The 16,440-nt window shown below is 57.2% G+C and overlaps 1 protein-coding gene across 2 annotated transcripts; it reads left to right on the top strand.

Moving 5' to 3' along the window:
• The first annotated feature begins 8,032 nt into the window (after positions 1 to 8,032).
• On the top strand, positions 8,033 to 16,131 carry MCAM (melanoma cell adhesion molecule). 2 transcript variants are annotated; one of them, XM_055548368.1, is made up of 16 exons: positions 8,034 to 8,491; positions 10,301 to 10,425; positions 10,515 to 10,719; positions 10,805 to 10,875; positions 10,988 to 11,075; positions 12,119 to 12,298; positions 12,401 to 12,522; positions 12,607 to 12,769; positions 12,865 to 12,983; positions 13,058 to 13,199; positions 13,337 to 13,458; positions 13,566 to 13,707; positions 13,807 to 13,878; positions 14,037 to 14,184; positions 14,493 to 14,610; positions 15,090 to 16,131. In XM_055548368.1, the coding sequence occupies exons 1-16, from the start codon at positions 8,425 to 8,427 to the stop codon at positions 15,117 to 15,119; spliced, it is 1,914 nt and encodes a 637-aa protein (XP_055404343.1). In that variant the 5' UTR covers positions 8,034 to 8,424; the 3' UTR covers positions 15,120 to 16,131. The 2 variants fall into 2 exon arrangements, with proteins under 2 accessions (XP_055404344.1, XP_055404343.1); XM_055548369.1 differs by lacking the exon at positions 14,493 to 14,610 and having other exon boundaries at positions 8,033 to 8,491.
• The last annotated feature ends 309 nt before the right edge of the window (positions 16,132 to 16,440 follow it).

The raw sequence follows: 16,440 nt of genomic DNA, 5'->3' as shown, positions 1-16,440 counted from the left end.
CTCAGTCATGGTGGGTGACATAAGGGACCAGATTCCTCCCAAGCTTATGTTTTATTCTAGTGTGAAGCTTTTATGATCAGATGGATTGGCATGTTCAAAGTTAAAATAAGGCCATACCCCAGGTACAGCAGGTATAACCCAGCTAAGCAGTAGCCTCCCCAGAAGCAGCTGGATGTTTCCAACCTCAGTTGGAAGGGAGACAGGACCTTAGAAAGTGGAACTTTTGGGGGGACTTCTCTGGTGGTCCAGTAGCTAAGACTCCATCCACACTCCCAATGCAGGAGGCCTGGGCTGATCCCTAGTCAGGGAGCTAGATCCCACAAGCTGCAACTTTAAAAAGATCCTGCATGATGCAACTAAAAAAAAAAAAAATGATCCCGCATTTGGCAATGAAGATCTTGCATGAGGCAACTAAGACCTGGCACAGCCTAATTAATTAGTTCAAAAAAGGAAGAAAAATGAGACCTTTGGTTCTGTCCCTCTGTGCCTGAACTCAGATGGATCTAAACTGATTGGCAGGCGTTCCCCTGCTCAGAACCGTTTATACACACCCTGCTGTGCTAAACCATTTATCAGGGTCTACAAATCCTCTGTAATCTGGCCTCATCCCTCACTAAATTCATTCCTCCCTTGCAGGATATGAACCAACCACCAGCCGTCTCCTACACAGAGGATGCTGCTGCTGCGAAGTCGCTTCAGTCGTGTCCGACTCTGTGTGACCCCATAGACCGCAGCCCATCAGGCTCCCCTGTCCCTGGGATTCTCCAGGCAAGAACACTGGAGCGGCTTGCCATTTCCTTCTCCAATGCATGAAAGTGAAAAGTGAAAGTGAAGTCGCTCAGTCGTGTCCGACTCTTAGCGACACCATGGACTGCAGCCTACTAGGCTCCTCTGTCCATGGGAGTTTCCAGAGGATGCTACCATACCCTATTTACCCAGTTACTTGCCATTATCCCTTAAAATGAAGCTAGGCGTCAACTCTTTCAGGAAGCCTTCCTTGGCCACCTAAGGTTGAGTTAAGTAACTGTCTGTATGCATTTGTGCACCCTAGTACTTGCACATTATATTCTAAGTGTTTACTTGTCAGTCCCCCTCACTAGGGCTTCCCCAGTGGCTCAGCGTTCACAAATCTGCCTGCAGTGCAAGAGAGGCAAGTTTGATCCCTGGGTCAGGAAGATCCCCTGGAGGAGGGCATGGCAACCCACTCCAGTATTCTTGCCTGGTAAAATCCTTTAAACAGAGGAGCTTGGCAGGCTACAGTTCATGGGGTCACAAAGAGTCGAACACGACTGAAGCAACCGAGCACGCCTTCCCTCACTAAAGCACAAACCTCTTAAGCCCATGAACCTTGTCTTAATTATGATCCCACCCTCTGCCCCCAAGCTTAGTCTCTGACGCACGACATCCTAGTTCAATGATGAGACAGAGAAGGGAGCTGCCACAATGCCCTTTTCCTTCAAAGCAAACCCTCTCTGTCCACATGTCACCTCTATTTGTACCGCAGTATTGGCATCACTCAGGATGAATTGAGATGAAGCCTACGACTCTGGCTTCTCCAACTGATCAATTCTGTTTTTCCATCCCCCCATCCTACCTGCTTTCCGTGAGATGAGAGAACAATTTAAATTAGGGGCACCAGGGGGCGCTCTCACGCAAGAAGAAATAGAGAAAACCCTTCAGTTCAGTTCAATTGCTCAGTCGTCTGACTCTGCAACCCCATTGACTGTAGCACACCAGGCCTCCCTGTCCATCACCAACTCCCGGAGCCTACTCAAACTCATGTCCATCCTGTCCATGATGCCATCCAACTATCTCAGCCTCTGTCCTCCCTTTCTCCTGCTGCCTTCAATCTTTCCCAGCATCAGGGTCTTTCCCAATGAGTCATTTCTTCGCATCAGGTGGCCAAAGTATTGGAGTTTTAGCTTCAGCATCAGTCCTTCAACTGAATATTCAGGACTGATTTCCTTTAGGCTGGACTGACTTCCTTTGGGAAGATTTCCTTTAGGATGGAGAAAGCCTTATAAACCTCAGTTCCAATTTCGTCACATCATTGCTTAAGAACTTGCAGTGGGTCCCCACTGCCTCTTCTATCTTAAGATCCAAGTTCCTCCCCCATGACTTTACCCCACCTCATCTGCCCAACCTCTCACGCGGATGCACCCTCTACCCTCTTGAATTTCTAGTTAGCCGTGTAACACTTGATTTTAGCACCAGCTGTTTGTATAAAGGTGGTGCCAATAGGTGGTAGCTGTGGCTGAAGCTCTCCTCAAGACACTCTAAGTAAACATACATTGAATGTGAAAGCGGTGAGCTGGCTATGCAAAGAGCAGTGCATGTCTGCCAGCCTCCCCACATCAGCCTGACCTTCTAGCCAGCTGCCGATGCTGAAACTCTAATACAGAAGAAGCAGTTGTTGCTGTGTGTGTCCCTTTCTGCAGTCTCACCCTTTCTCTCCCTGTCTGTGCCATTTGCTTTGCTTGGAATGATCTAGCCTCATTCCTCCCCTATCTAAACTTGACTTTTCGCTGGAGCCTCCACACTTCCAGAAAGGCATTCCTGGCTAGTGCAGGCGCCGTCCATAGATGTTCCCTCTTCTGAATCCCCGTTGCATTTCCTGTTTATACCACATAATTCGTTGGTATTCAATCTGTTGCTTTCTTTTCCATGATGTGTTTACTTAATCCAGCTGTAAATTATCACAGGTAGGGGGCCCATATTTGGGAGTTGGATCAATCTTGGTTCAAATTTTAGTTCCTTGGAGTGATCAAAAAGTTCTGGAACTAGGCAATGGTGATGAGTGCATAACACTGTGAGCATGTTTGATGCCACTGACTTGTACACTTAAAGTGGTTAAAAGGGTAAGTTTTAGGTTATGCGTATTTTACCACACTGAAAAAAATGTAGCTCCATTACTCACAGGCTGTGCGACTTTAGGTCATGTAACTCTTTTCACTTCAGTTTCCTCATTTTTTGTTGGAAAGATCAAGATAAACATTAGCAATGAAAATGACCCTTAAGTCATGGGCTGAGTTGTACAGCCCTGTGAAAATATTAGCTATGACTAGCTTCTTCTCTCATTCTGAGCACTGCCATGTCCCTTCTCAACAGTCACTGGTTTGGCCATCCGCCCAAGATTAGTTAATTAAGTGGCAGGGAGATCTCAAAGCCACCAATTCCTTCATGGAGTTTACAGCCGGGTATTGGAGATAAGCCGCTTCTGTGGTGGCTCGGTTGGTAAAAGAATCCACCTACAAAGCAGGAGATGTGGGTTCGATCCCTGGGTCAGGAATCCCCTGGAGGAGGGCATGGCAACCCACTCCAGTATTCTTGCCTGGAGAATCCCACGGACTGAGGAGCCTGGAGGGCTGCAGTCCATGGGGTCACAAAGGGTCAGACGCTACTGAAGGGACTGAGCACATGTGCTTGCTCACACTGGGGACCAAAGTTGGACTAGCTCTTTCCAATGTGATTGGGACATAGAAGGAAGGTGCCAGGGAGAACGCAGGCCCAGTCTGACCTGGTCTGGGGATTTTCTCTGACCCCAAATCCTGTGTTCTCTCCACTTTTCAAGTTCCCTTGAGGCCATGGGCCCTGGGATGTGGGTCCGGGAAACAGGGTTCAGTGTCCCTCTCCCCTCAGCTTGCTGTTCCCTTCCCCCCACCTCTCTGGCAGCCTCCAAGGCCAGCTGTGGCAACTCCAGAAGGGGTCACAGGCCCTGCCAGAGTGCAGTGGAACAAGGCTCCCCTGCTCTGGGGCTCCCCCTGGGTTGTTCATAGTTCTGGGTGTCTCCAGGGGTGTAGCAGAATCTGGGATCATTAGGCTTCCTACAGGCTCCTCTCGGGTAGACTAGCTGGCCCTTCCTCAGGGACAACTCAAAGTCAAAATTTAAACAGCTCTCTGGGGACACTCCTCCTCATGGGTGGTGGTATTTTGGGGAGCGGATGTGAACTTCCCCGAGGGGGAGAGATAGAGGCTCCCAGGGTCCGGCACTTTGCCCTCCTCCCTGCCCCCAACTCGCTCTGTTCTCCAAATTTAGGATGGGAGGAAGAAGTAGGAAGATGTTTGGGTCCTTAGGGGCCAGAGAGCACAGACCCAGGACCAGAAGCAGGACAATCCTTTATCACAGCTGACAGGAGCCCCTAGCCCTGCCCAAGGCTGAAATCCTGGCTGGATCATCCTCCCCTCCCCTCCATCAGAGGTCACTGTGCCCCCGGGAGGCAGTGCTCAGGGACTCCCCATGCCGTCTGGCTCTCTCCCCAAACTCTACCCGACTCCCACCCTCAACTCAGCTCCCCCTCCATTTCCCAAAGCAGAGACTGAATCACCTCTACCGGTCCTCGCTGGGAAAGGCCTGGAGACCGGATTTGGGGCTTCCGGAGAGCCCCCAAGGTCCCCTGCCTGAGCCCCTCCCCGGCCCGCAGCAGCCTGAGCATTTATGGTAATGTTTGGATTGGGGCAAGCTCAGCCGGATGCCCCGCCTTCCCCGGGCAGGACCTGGGATCCCCTGGGCTGAGGCCTGGGGTGCTGGAGGGCAGCCCACGTGGAGAGGGCCCTGGGGTCGGAGAGGGGCCTGGGACAGTCCAGGCCCAAGGGAAGGCTCAACAGGGCTGGGGACTAGGATGGGAGGGATGGGTCCCCCTCTGCACACCGCACTCACTGCAAACCCTCCCTCTGGTTTATGGGTCCCTAATCCCCAGGAAGAGTCCCCATGCAGCCACATCCTCTTTTCCCTCTCTCCCCCCACCCCCTTAGCAGGGAAGGGGCTGAGAGGAGAGGCCGGCAGCTCCCAGGGGAGTCGCTGGAATGCTGGGAGCCTGGGAACGGACCCTGCAATGTCCCTGGGAAAGCCAGGCTGTGGGAATCCCACCCACAGCCCCCTCCCCAGGATGCGACACTGGATGCCAGAGACAGATCCCATCTCCTCAAGAGGGGGCTTCTGTGAGAGTGGGAAAACCCCCCTGTCCCAGCCCCAGCCTGGCTCGACCCGGAGTTCAGGAGGCCAGCTGTGATGGAGACGCCCCCTCCCGCGCCCCCTCTCCCCCGCCGGCTCTGGTATAATCCCGGCCATTGTGCCACCACCTCCCCTCCCCCGCCCCTCCTCTGGACCCCTGTACAATGGGGCCTTTGCCTCCTCCAGCACTCAGGGTGGAGATGAACTCACTGACGGTTTCTCCAAGTTTAAAAATAGCCCCTCCCATCTCCCCTGCCCCACCCACCACCACCAGCACAAGTCACCCTCCTCCTCTCCCATGGCGTTTCTGGGGCGCAGCTCAGTCCAGGCCGCACCTCCTTCCTGCCTGGAGTCAGGTGCGAAGGACATGGGTGAGACCACGTCCGGCCAAGACAGGGGCCGCTTCCCCCTATTCAATCTCTTCCCCAACATTTTCCACCCAGCCCCCCAGTATCCGGTTTCCTGGCCTGAGGTTGCCTCAGCAGCAACTGCCCCCCACCCTCCTCCTACCCCATTTTTTTTCACTCCCTTAGCATAGTCTCCTCCCAGCTCAGAGCCCCCGACACTGGAAAAAATTCTCCTACCTCCCCTCCAAAGACTCAGACTGAACCCTATTTTTAGGCCAGGCCAGGGAGGGGGGGATTCCCCAGCCTCAGTCATTGCCAATATTGCTGGCCCACCCCCTCCACCCCATAGCGTCTTTTCTTACTGCAGATGTAAACTTGTCTTTATCGGCTTCCTTCCTCTGCTCAGCCCGCCCTTCTCATATCCTCCTGGTTAAGGCCCCTCCACTGGAGGGGGTGGGTGGGAGACCACTGTACCCACTATGAGAGAGGATTCCTGGGCTTAATCTCACCCCAGCAGGGCTAACCCCCCGGGGCAGGACTAGCCTTGTCTTTTTACCTCCACCTCCACGTGGGGGATGGGGGCGGGGTCCCACATCGTACAATGAAATGAAAGCCCCCACTCACCCCAGAGACAGCAGTTGAGGGACTCCGACCGTGGCCACCACCCCTCGCAGCCTCAGTTTCTCTACCTGTGGTCAGACTTATGCCCAAGAGAAGCACCAAGGGCCTCCTGCGCCCCCTGGGTCTGCCATGGGAGTGAAGAAGGCAGCCTTCCTACCCATTCTTTCTGGAGAGAAATGAGGCAGGGAACTTAGGGCTCTGGTCTGGGGCTCTGCTGATCCTGGCCTGCATCTGGGCAAGGCTGCCTCCACTGAGTCCAGGCACAACAGTGTCTGCAGATGGAAAGCCCACAGTGGCCTCCTTGACTCCCCACTTCTGCTGGACCTCCATCCTCTCTCGCTGAAAGTTCTTCCCCGTCTGCTTCCTCTTTCCTGCAGCTGTGGACGCTCTAGCTTCTGGCATCTCAGAGAAACGGAGAGGCCCGTCTCAGACACCCTCCACCTCCTGCTCCTTCACCCTGTGCTGCCATCATTGTGCTTCCTCCTGCCTCCAGTCCCCTCTGAAGCCTCTCCAAGGACTTGACCTCTTTGGTTTGGAATCCTAGCGGGCGCCACTCAATGAAGCCTTCTTGAGGTTGTCTGCCCCCTGACCTCTACCACCCACTCCCTGGCAGCCCAGATCACCCTAAGCTACTGGCCTCCCTAAAGGACAGTCTCTGTGCTAGTTTGGTGGGGACGTGTGGGACACAGAGGTCACCCTGGGCTCTGTCCTCACTTCCCTTTCACCGCAGAGGCGGCTCCACCACCCCCTCCTAGCTTCACTCTTCTCACAACGGAAGGATTCTGAACTGACCGTCCTTGGTGGTTAACTGGCTTTGCTCTCAGGCTGGAGAGAGGAGAATGATTAGTTAATGGTGTTAAGAGAAGGGAAGAGGGGTGGAGGCAGGGAGCAGAATACTATGCCCAGCTCTGAGCTTGCCAGGGCAAACAGCATCCTTCAGCCATTCCCATTCCTGCCCCTGCAGACAAAAACAAACGCATCCATTCCATTCTGGGCCCTGGGCCAGTCCATACATTCACTCTGGGGGATGAGGAAGCACCATCCTTCTCACCCCCCACCCCCACCCCGGGCTCCAGGCCCCTACCTTGGCCCGCCTGGCATGGCCTCTGGCTGAAAATTAATGGAGACGGAGGAGGGGATCAGCAAGGATCTGAAAGATGAGGGCTGATGTGGCTCAAGAGTCATCTCGGCGTCATCAAAACGCCATCCCAGAGCATCCTCTAAGTCACCTGCCCATCTCCAGCATTTGCTGCCTCACCCTGCTCCTCCCCCAACCAGCAGCAAGGCTGCCCTGCCTAGGACAGGACTCTATCCCAAATCCAGGCCCCCTTTAGACCATCCCAGTTAGAGGGGTCCCAGCTGATGTGGACCCCTTTCCCAGGGTCAGGGAGCTGGGGGTCTGTCTCTATGAGACAAGAATCAGTCTCACTCCCCAGAGCCTCAGTTCAGGTTCAAGGGGCTCGAAGACCCAGGCATTGGAAATAAGGGGAGATGCAGGTCCCCTTGCTTCGCTGGGACAGATTCCACTTGGGCACGGCAGCCTGGAGTCGGTTCTGATTCCTCCTCCAAACCCCCCACCCTCAGCTGCTGGGGGGCCAGAGCCCTGCTGCAGGGAGTCCCTTCAACCCTCAGCAACAGCAACAGGTATGGGGGGAGCAAGCTGGAGACCTTGTGCCCATTAACTCATTTTTCTCCCTCTTTTCTTCATTCAGGGGAAACTGAGTCCCAGGCTGGGTTCAGTGAGTGAAGCCAGAAGCAGCAGAAACCTCAAGATCCAGGCTCGGTGGGACAACTGTGACAACCTCGGGCCTGTGAATTCAGCCCCTCCCTGCTTCCTCTGGTCTGAGACTTGCAGGAGCTGGGCGTGAAGGGACCACCCTTAGCGCGCTCCCCAGTACAGATACCTCTGGCTCTGTGGGCCCTGGGCCCAGGGTTCTTCCCTCAAAGCGGCCAGGACTGCAAGGCTTGGGGGCAGTGCCAGGCCTCCGGCCGCCGCAGTGGTGCAACCGTTCTGGGAAGCCCGATTTCTCTGGGGCAGAGGTCCGGGGGAGTGGAGGAGGCGGCGGGCAGAAGAGCTTAAAAGGGAGCGAGGTCCCCATCAAGGACACGAAGGACCTCCCAGTGGCTCCTCCGCCAGGAGGTCCCCCAGGGCTACAAGGGCTGGCTGGGGCTAAGCGGGGTCTGACCCGGCGGGACTCCAGCATCCGGGCCAGCTTCTCCCTGCAGCCGCCTCGGAGACACCTGTCACCGCCCCCTGTCCGTTCCCTAGCGGGGGGCTGGGAGGAAGGCTCCGGCCTAACCCCGCGCCGCGCTGTTCGGCGGCGCAGCTCCGGGCATCTCGGCGCCGGGCCCGCCCCCTAGGGCTGCGGCGCGCCGGGCGGGGGGTGGGCTGCGCGGGGCGTGGCGGGCGGCCCGGGCGCCCGGGCCCCCTCCCCCGCCCCCCTGACGTCAGCCCCCGGCGGCCGCACGCTCCCTCACTTGGCTCTCGCCCTCCGGCCGGGAAGCATGGGACGGTCCGGGCTCATCTGCGCTTTCCTGCTCGCCGTCTGCTGCTGTTCTCGCCGCGCCGCGGGTGAGTGAGCTCGCTGGGGCCCCGCACCCCGAACGGCCCGGCCGGGCGGTCTTCGGCGGAGCGTGCCCGGGAGCAGAGCCCGCATCCCGGCGGGGGCCGGGGCTTTGCGCGGCGGCGTGCGCTCCTCCTCTCGGGGTCCCCGGCACCCGGCGCCTTGCGCGCGTACAACTCTTCTTTGTGGCCAGTTTGCAGCCTCTGTTCCAGACCATCCCGAGAGCAGGACTGGGGAGACGGGGAGGGGGCTGCTGCCTAGAGCGGGAAGGGGTGGAGCAGAGACCCTTCGGGCTCTGGGGAGAGCTTTTCTTCAGGTACTTTCTCGGGGGCGGGGGGCGGGGAGCGTGATTGGAGCCTTGGCGGGAGGGGCAGCTACCGCGCATCCCCAAATCCTGAATTCCGCGCCCGCCTGTTGCTGGAAAACGCAGCTTTCTTAGCTGGAGGGGTGCACCGACCCCTCCCTCTCCCGCCTGGGCTTCGAGCCAGGCTAGAGGTGAGCTAGAGGGGGAGGAACGGCGGCTCCCGCCCTGCCAGGGCGTTGGCAAAGGCTGGAGCGCCGTGTGGGTCCCCTCGCGCCTACCCGGGTGACGGGGTCACAGGTGGCAGGGACTAGGGATCGCGGAGTCCCAGAGTGCGAGCGCCTCAGACTTGTTACACCTCCCGGAATGGGACCAGATTCAGGTGGGAAAAGGGCCCCTGCACCTCGGAGTTTTTCTCTGAAACTGCCTAGGAGCCGGGCGCTCCCCAGCTCACCCTACCCTTGTATGGCCGCAGTGGTGTCGCTCGTTTCTCTTGGCTCCGTTTTCCGAGCTCTAGCCGCTGGCTGGCTGGGAAAGGGGAGGTCTGGGCAATACCCAATGCCATGGCTTCGTGCCCATGCCAACAGTGTCCCTGGGGTACCCTCGGTTGCTGCCTTCAAAACCTTTCTGGGGGATGGAGGGGAAAGGGCTGCATGGGGCTCCAGCGCTGCAGAAGGTTCAGCCCCACCCTGCCCCGTTCTTCTAGCGCTGGGGAAACCGAGTTAGGGAGCTGAGGCTTTTGCTCTGGGCTGAAGACCACTCCATCTGCCCTCATTGTATGGGAGCCAGCTCAGGGCAACCACCCAGGCACCCGAGTCCAACCAGATGGTATGGAGTGACATCACCTCCTTGTGGGGCGGGCAGGACACTGGCACCGCTGACGTCACTCTTGCCCACTGCCTGGCCCTTGCCCTGACCCCTGCCCCCGACCCCAGGGAGAGATTCTGGCCCCTCCATGACTCTGACCCCTCCTGTACTCACAAGACTCCCAGGATGGGGTCCCCTGAGAGTGTGGGGATTCACAGAGGTGCTGCTTACGGAGTAGGAGATAGGGGTCTCCTGACTAGGGTTGTCCACTGGGGTCTTGGGGGGGCGTTGGGGGGCAAAGGGTAGAGTACTGATGTCTTACCCTGGGTGTGGGGACAAAAAGGGCCTGTGTGCCTGGGCCTGGCACATGCCTTGCATTCCCTCACTCTGAGCTCACCCAGGGAGGAGGGGGCCTAGAAGGAAAGGGGCCTTCCTCTTGGCCCACCCTCTGCCAGCCTCATCTGGGAGTTCCTGGTGCTCAGGGTCTCTGCTCCAGTGACCAGAAATGTCCATCCCCAGCTCCCTTGAGCCAGGAGAGGGCCGTTCCCCAGGTTGGGGATCATACAGAGTGGTTGAGGCTTAGAGAGGACAGCGTGCCCTTCGAACATTGAAGTGGCAGAGAGAACAGCTGCTGCAAGCGGGTGTGAGCGAAGGGCATGGTGAGCAGCTGGAGCTCACTCAGCAGCTGGTGCCCCCCCGACCCCCCCAGGTGTGCCCGGAGAGGCCGAGCAGCCGGAGCCCGAGCTGGTGGAGGTGGAAGTGGGCCACACAGCCCTTCTGAAGTGTGGCCTCTCCCACGCCCAGGGCAACCTCAGCCACGTGGACTGGTTTTCTGTGAGTGCAGAAGAGGGCAGTAGGGGCGGGAGGCCCTGCCCTTCATGTAGCCTCAGGACCCTCACCCCCGCCCTGCTGCCTCCGCTCAGGTCCACAAGGAGAAGCGGATGCTCATCTTCCGTGTGCGTCAGGGCCAGGGCCAGAGTGAGCCTGGGGAGTACCAGAACCGACTCAGCCTCCAGGACAAAGGGACTACTCTGGTCCTGACCGGCATCACCCCCCACGATGACCGCATCTTCACGTGCCAGGGCAAGCGCCGGGCTCAGGAGCACCGCATCCGGCTCCGTGTCTACAGTGAGTGCCCTGTCCGTGCCTTGTGGGCAGCGTGGGGCATGGGAAGCAGTGGGCCCACACGCCTCCCCATCTCTCTCCCTTGTAGAAGCTCCAGAGGAGCCAAGCATCCAGGTCAATACCTTGGGCATTTCTGTGAACAGTGAGGAACCTGTGGAGGTGAGGTCTGCTGGGGTGGCCCGGGGTTGGGGGAGGCGGGTAGGCAGGAGCTCAGAGAGGGTAGCTTGGCTGGGTCACAGAGTTAGGAAGCCTCACACCGTGTCCTCCTTAGGTTGCCACCTGTGTCGGAAGGAATGGGTACCCTGTTCCTCAAGTCACCTGGTACAAGAACGGCCAGTCCCTGAAGGAGGAGAAGAACCGTAAGGCATCCTCTGCCCTTAGAAGCCGCGCTTGTGGCACTGTGTGGGGGCCGCTTTGCACTTTCCCTTTGTTGTGAGGCATGCTGGATCTTAGCTCCCCGACCGGGAATGAAACCCATGACCCCTGCGTTGGGAGCACGGAGTCTTTAATCACTGGACCGCCAGGGAAGTCACTACTGTACTTTTTTCAAGTACACAAGCCATCCATGAAAATATTATCATTAGAGTTCAAACTGTACAGAAAATCTAGAAGGAAAATTTCCTTCCTGCCCCAGACCCCCCTCCCAGAAATATCTCTGCTGTCAGCGTGTATGTGTTCTTTCAAGCCTATTTCTAGGTCCTTACTCACACATGTAAATATATCTAGGACTATATAGGGTTTTGTTTTTTATTACTTAAATCAGTGGTTCTCTTCTAAGGCTGATCTTGCTCTCCTCTGGGACACTTGGCAGTGTCTGGAAATATTTTTGGTTGTTGCAAATGGAGAGATGCAACTGGCATCTGGTGGGGGGGTTAGTGAGGCCAAGGATGCTGTAAACATCCCACAGGGCACAGAGTACTTCTGGCACCAAATCTCAGTGCTGAGGTGGAGAAACCCTGACCTGAAGGGCACGGCCTGCCCTACACTTTGTTTCCCTTTTGACAACAAGTCCCGGAAATCTTGCTGGATCGCTGTGTTTAGATCTACCTGATCGTTTACCTACTGCCCAGCACTTCACATGGCTGAGCTACAATGTAATATATAATATAGCTATAATGTGATCTATCCATTCTGGTTAGTAGACGTCCAGAGTGTTTCCTCTTTATTTTTAAATCACTGCAGTATTATTTGCACACACCCTTGTATGAGTGCCTGTGTGTGTTTAGGGTAGATAACAAGCAGTAAACAGCTGGGTTGAAGGGTTGCAGGTGGCATTCGTAATGATCCATGGCCCTCTACAGGGGCTCCCCTGCCATTCCTTCCCTGACTCAGGACACCACAGGGTGGGGATGGAGGCGGAGCAGAGACCCACCGAACCCTTCTCCCCTTCCTCCCTGCCCAGGGGTCCACATCCAGTCATCCCAGACGGAGGAGTCGAGTGGTCTGTTTACCTTGCGCAGCGTTCTGCAGGCACAGGTGTCCAAGGAGGACAAAGATGCCCAGTTTTACTGTGAGCTCAGCTACCGGCTGCCCAGTGGGAACCACATGAAAGAATCTAAGGAGGTCACTGTCCCTGTTTTCTGTGAGTACCGACCCTTCACAGTGGGGCTGAGTCCTGCAAGCTTCTGCCCACCCGGCGCAGAGGCCGCTTTTGGGCTGAGGACTGTCCCCTTTGCCTGTGCAGACCCGGCAGAGAGAGTGTGGTTGGAAGTGGAGCCTGAGGGGATGCTGAAGGAGGGGGACCGCGTGGAAATCAGGTGTTTGGCTGATGGCAACCCCCAGCCCCACTTCAGCATCATCAAGCAGGTGCGGAACCCTCTGTTCTGGGTGGAGGCGGGCATGCAGGAGTGGCTGGAGGTCCGCTCTGATCACGCCTTCGTCCTCTCCCAGAACCTCCACACCAGGGAGATGGAGGAAGAGAGGACCGATGACAACGGGGTCCTGGTCTTGGATCCCGCCCAGAAGGAGCATAGTGGCCGCTATGAATGTCAGGGCCTGGACTTGGAGACCACGACATCGCTGCAGAGCGACCAACAGGAGCTGGTGGTGAACTGTGAGGGGCTGGGGGCCCAGGACAGGGGGACCAGGCTGGGGCAAGAGGGAATCCAACCTGCCCTGTCCTGCCTGACCCCACTGCTGCACCCCCAGATGTGTCTGATGTCCGGGTGAGCCCCGCAGCCCCTGAGAGCCAGGAGGGCAGCAGCCTCACCCTGAACTGTGAGGCCGAGAGCAACCAGGACCTTCAGTTCCAGTGGCTGAGAGAAAAGGTACCCAGGTGGGCCCAGGACTCTGGGGGGATGGGTGGGCCTGGGAGTGACCTCTGACCCGTCTCTCACCCCAGACAGGCAAGTTACTGGCAAAGGGGCAGGTGCTCCAGTTACACAACCTGAAACGGGAGGAAGGGGGAGGCTACCGCTGCCTGGCCTCTGTGCCCAGTGTGCCCGGCCTGAACCGCTCCCAGCTGGTCACCGTGGCCATTTTTGGTGAGGCCCTTGAATTGGTCAGTGTTTTCAAGCTCTTTGGGGGCCAGAAATCACCTGTTGCCCTGGGGCACTCTGGTGCGGGAGTGGGTGGCGGGCTGGCAGAGTGTGCTGTCTTAACCCGCCCTGCCCTCATGCAGGGCCCCCGTGGATGGCATTAAGGGAGAAGAAGATGTGGGTGAAGGAGAACTCGGTGCTGAATCTGTCCTGTGAAGCCTCGGGGCACCCTCGGCCCAGCATCGTGTGGAGCATCCAGGGCACGGTGAGCGGGCACACGGCAGCCTCCCAGGTGCTGGGCCGTCCCCTTGCGGGCTCTGCTGCCACCACCCGACACCCTCCCACCCCTGAGCCGCGTCTCCTTCCTTGCAGGCAAGTGAGCAAGACCAGGAGCCGCAGAGTGTCCTGAGTGTCCTGAACGTCCTGGTGACCCCAGAGCTGTTGGAGACAGGTGCTGAGTGCGTGGCCTCCAACTCCCTGGGCAGAAACACCACCATCATTTTCCTGGAGCTGGGTAAGGGCTGGGTCCTGCAGAGCGGGTGGGAACCAGCCCACGTCGGGCTCATTCCTATCCCACCCCTGGCCCCAATCCATTTCATGTCTTCCACCCCAGACTCCAACAGAACCAGCAACCTCAGTACCTCCACCGTCAGCCCCCCTGCCAGAGCCAATGGCACCTCAACAGGTGAGCTGGGCTGGACTGGGCACCCTCATTCTGCCCTGCCCAGCCCAGGGGAGCCCTGGGCAGCTGCCCACCTTCCATCAGCCCTGGACTGGGCAGGGCAGTGATGGTAACGTGGCAGCCTGGGGCAGGGAGTGACTCCGAGTGTCTCTGTGGAACAGAGAAGAAGCTGACAGAGCCCGAAAGCAAGGGTGTGGTCATCGTGGCTGTGACCGTGTGCGTCCTGGTCCTGGCCTTGCTTGGTGCTGTCCTCTATTTCTTCTACAAGAAGGGCAAGCTGCCATGTGGACGGTCAGGCAAACAAGAGATGTAAGCACGGTACCTGGCATCTTGCACGCCCACCCCCCCATCTCATGCTGCCAGCTTGCTGCCTCCTCGGGGACGTTGCCCCGCCAGCCCCTGGCCCACTCGCCCGTCAGGAGCAGGAGCGGGACACTTGCTTTCCCACCACTACCCAGCTCCTTCCACCACACTGCTTCCCTTCTTCCCTGTTGCCCTTCCCCGAGCTGGCCCAGAACACCCAAGGGCCCGTCATCACCCAATGCCCCATCCCTCCTGACAGCCCCCCTTCCCTTACCCTCAAGTTGCCAACCTCTTGCCTCCCTCCCTCCTCCCAGCACGCTGCCCCCGTCTCGTAAGAGCGAATTTGTAGTTGAAGTTAAGTCAGATAAGCTCCCAGAAGAGATGGGCCTCCTTCAGGGCAGCAGCGGTGACAAGAGGGCTCCAGGAGACCAGGTAGGAGGCAGTTCCCGTGGCCAGAGCCTGACAGTCTTCAGGGATTGGGAGCAGCAGGGGCTGACGGTTGCTGAACACTAACTCTGTCCTTCATCCTTCCCCGTCTCCAATGGGGAGCAGCTCCCACCTCGCCTCCCTAACACTACTCACAGACGGTAGGGCCAGGCAGGTGGCTGAGGGACCCCGGAGAAGGTAGCCCCCAGGACCAAGAGCAGGACCCAGTCCATCACCACTTCCTGAACGGCGCTGGTGGCTCACATCACTAGGTGTGACGTGCGGCCCAGTGTGATTTGGGGTCTCATCTCTCATTCCCTGCCCTGCCACCCCCTGCCCCCACCCCACCTTGGCTTCTTCCCTCCAGGCGCTGCACCCGTCCATCAGCTGTGGCTTCAGTCCCTCCTCCCTTTTAGTGCTCACACCTAAACCCTGGTCTGTGTCTCCGAATTCCTGCCTCACTTCTGCTCTTTACTCATCTTTAGGGAGAGAAATACATCGATCTGAGGCACTAGCCGCTGAATCACACGGCGCTCCCTCCCCTGCCTGGAACCTCCCCCGTTCCCTGCTCACCCTCCTCCCCAGCACTCAGGATGGTCGCCAAAGCCTCTAAAGTGGACTACTGAAGTGGAGAAGAACCCCCTCCAGCTCACCTGCAGACCCTGTTTCAGAGGGCACGTGGGCTAGGACCCGAGCTGTCCTGAGAAAGACCTCGTGTGGCCCTGGAGGCCCCCTCTATGGGGACCTGTCCACCACGGTCTCAATTTGTTGAGACCAAGGAGGGGCCTCAGTATCCCAGAAATGCATAAGAGAGTTTCTTACAGAACTTGTTTTCTCTTTACACATTATGGATGTAAGTACCGGTCTTCTACCAGCAACCAAATTAGGTAGCCTGTTTATCTTGAGCTGACTTCCTGCTCCAGGCTGGCTTCATAATCCAGTCATATTGCTGAAGTGTGGCTGAGGTGAGCCCAGGCCTCTCTCCGCGGGTGAGGGTTGCTCCTCACTTAGGTTCTGGGGAGAACCCCCCACAGTAAATGGAAGCAGCTGCCTGCCTGCCTCTGGAGTCCCTTTTGCAACACTCCTTTCTTTCCCTGGGCTGAAGCCAGGACCTGGTGGTGTTCCTTACAGGATAGTCAGTGAGGATGCCAGGCACAGCTTTCCGGAGTGAAGGCCATTGGGCCCAAGCACCCTTTCACCTGGCTTCCCCCACCCTCTCTAGGAATCACGTTATGACTGAATGCTAGGGGTGGGGGCTGGAGATGAGGTCCAGATTGTCCTTTACAAGGGTTAAGGCTATAAAGTTATATTAGCATCAGGGTTCTAATGGGAGAATGGTACTTGGAGATGAGAAATGGGCCTGGCTAGAGCTTTGGGGCGTGTACGTGTATCTGCGTGTATGTGTGTGTGCGTGTGTGTGTATATATACAGTTTTGTTAGGTTGTAAATTTGCAAATTGTTTCCTTTTTATATATTGTGTGTGTATATATATATATATATGAAAAATAAAGCTTAATTGTCCCTTAATCTTACAGTTTTTTATTCATCATGGGTACCACAGCAGCCTGGGGCCTGCAGTTGGAACCGTGCCAAAAAGAACACAGAGCCCTTTGCAGTTGGGAGCAGGGACCAGAGGGCATCTCTGCTTCTCAGCAGGGGGCTCGAGCTCTAACACAGCGGATAACCTTGCTCCGTAGCAGCAGAGCTGCCCTGATCACCAGCTTGCAGAGCCTGGTGAGCTGTCAGCAGAGAGTTTTTGCCCCTTTCCTGTCATTTAGACGGCCCTCCAGGTAGCAGAACAGACGTCTGGTGATGAACTGGTGGGGTTATACATCT

The sequence above is a fragment of the Bubalus kerabau genome, chromosome 15 (genome assembly GCF_029407905.1).
Source record: "Bubalus kerabau isolate K-KA32 ecotype Philippines breed swamp buffalo chromosome 15, PCC_UOA_SB_1v2, whole genome shotgun sequence".
NCBI lineage: Eukaryota > Metazoa > Chordata > Mammalia > Artiodactyla > Bovidae > Bubalus > Bubalus kerabau.
Note: the sequence above shows the minus strand (reverse complement) of the source record. Positions and strands in the feature narration are given on the sequence as shown.

Coding starts and splice junctions, on each gene's coding strand:
- MCAM (XM_055548368.1), top strand. CDS start 8,425: ATGGGACGGTCCGGGCTCATCTGCGCTTTCCTGCTCGCCGTCTGCTGC. Junction 12,770..12,864: donor ACAGGAGCTGGTGGTGAACT/GTGAGGGGCTGG, acceptor CTGCACCCCCAG/ATGTGTCTGATGTCCGGGTG. Junction 13,879..14,036: donor AGCCAATGGCACCTCAACAG/GTGAGCTGGGCT, acceptor TCTGTGGAACAG/AGAAGAAGCTGACAGAGCCC.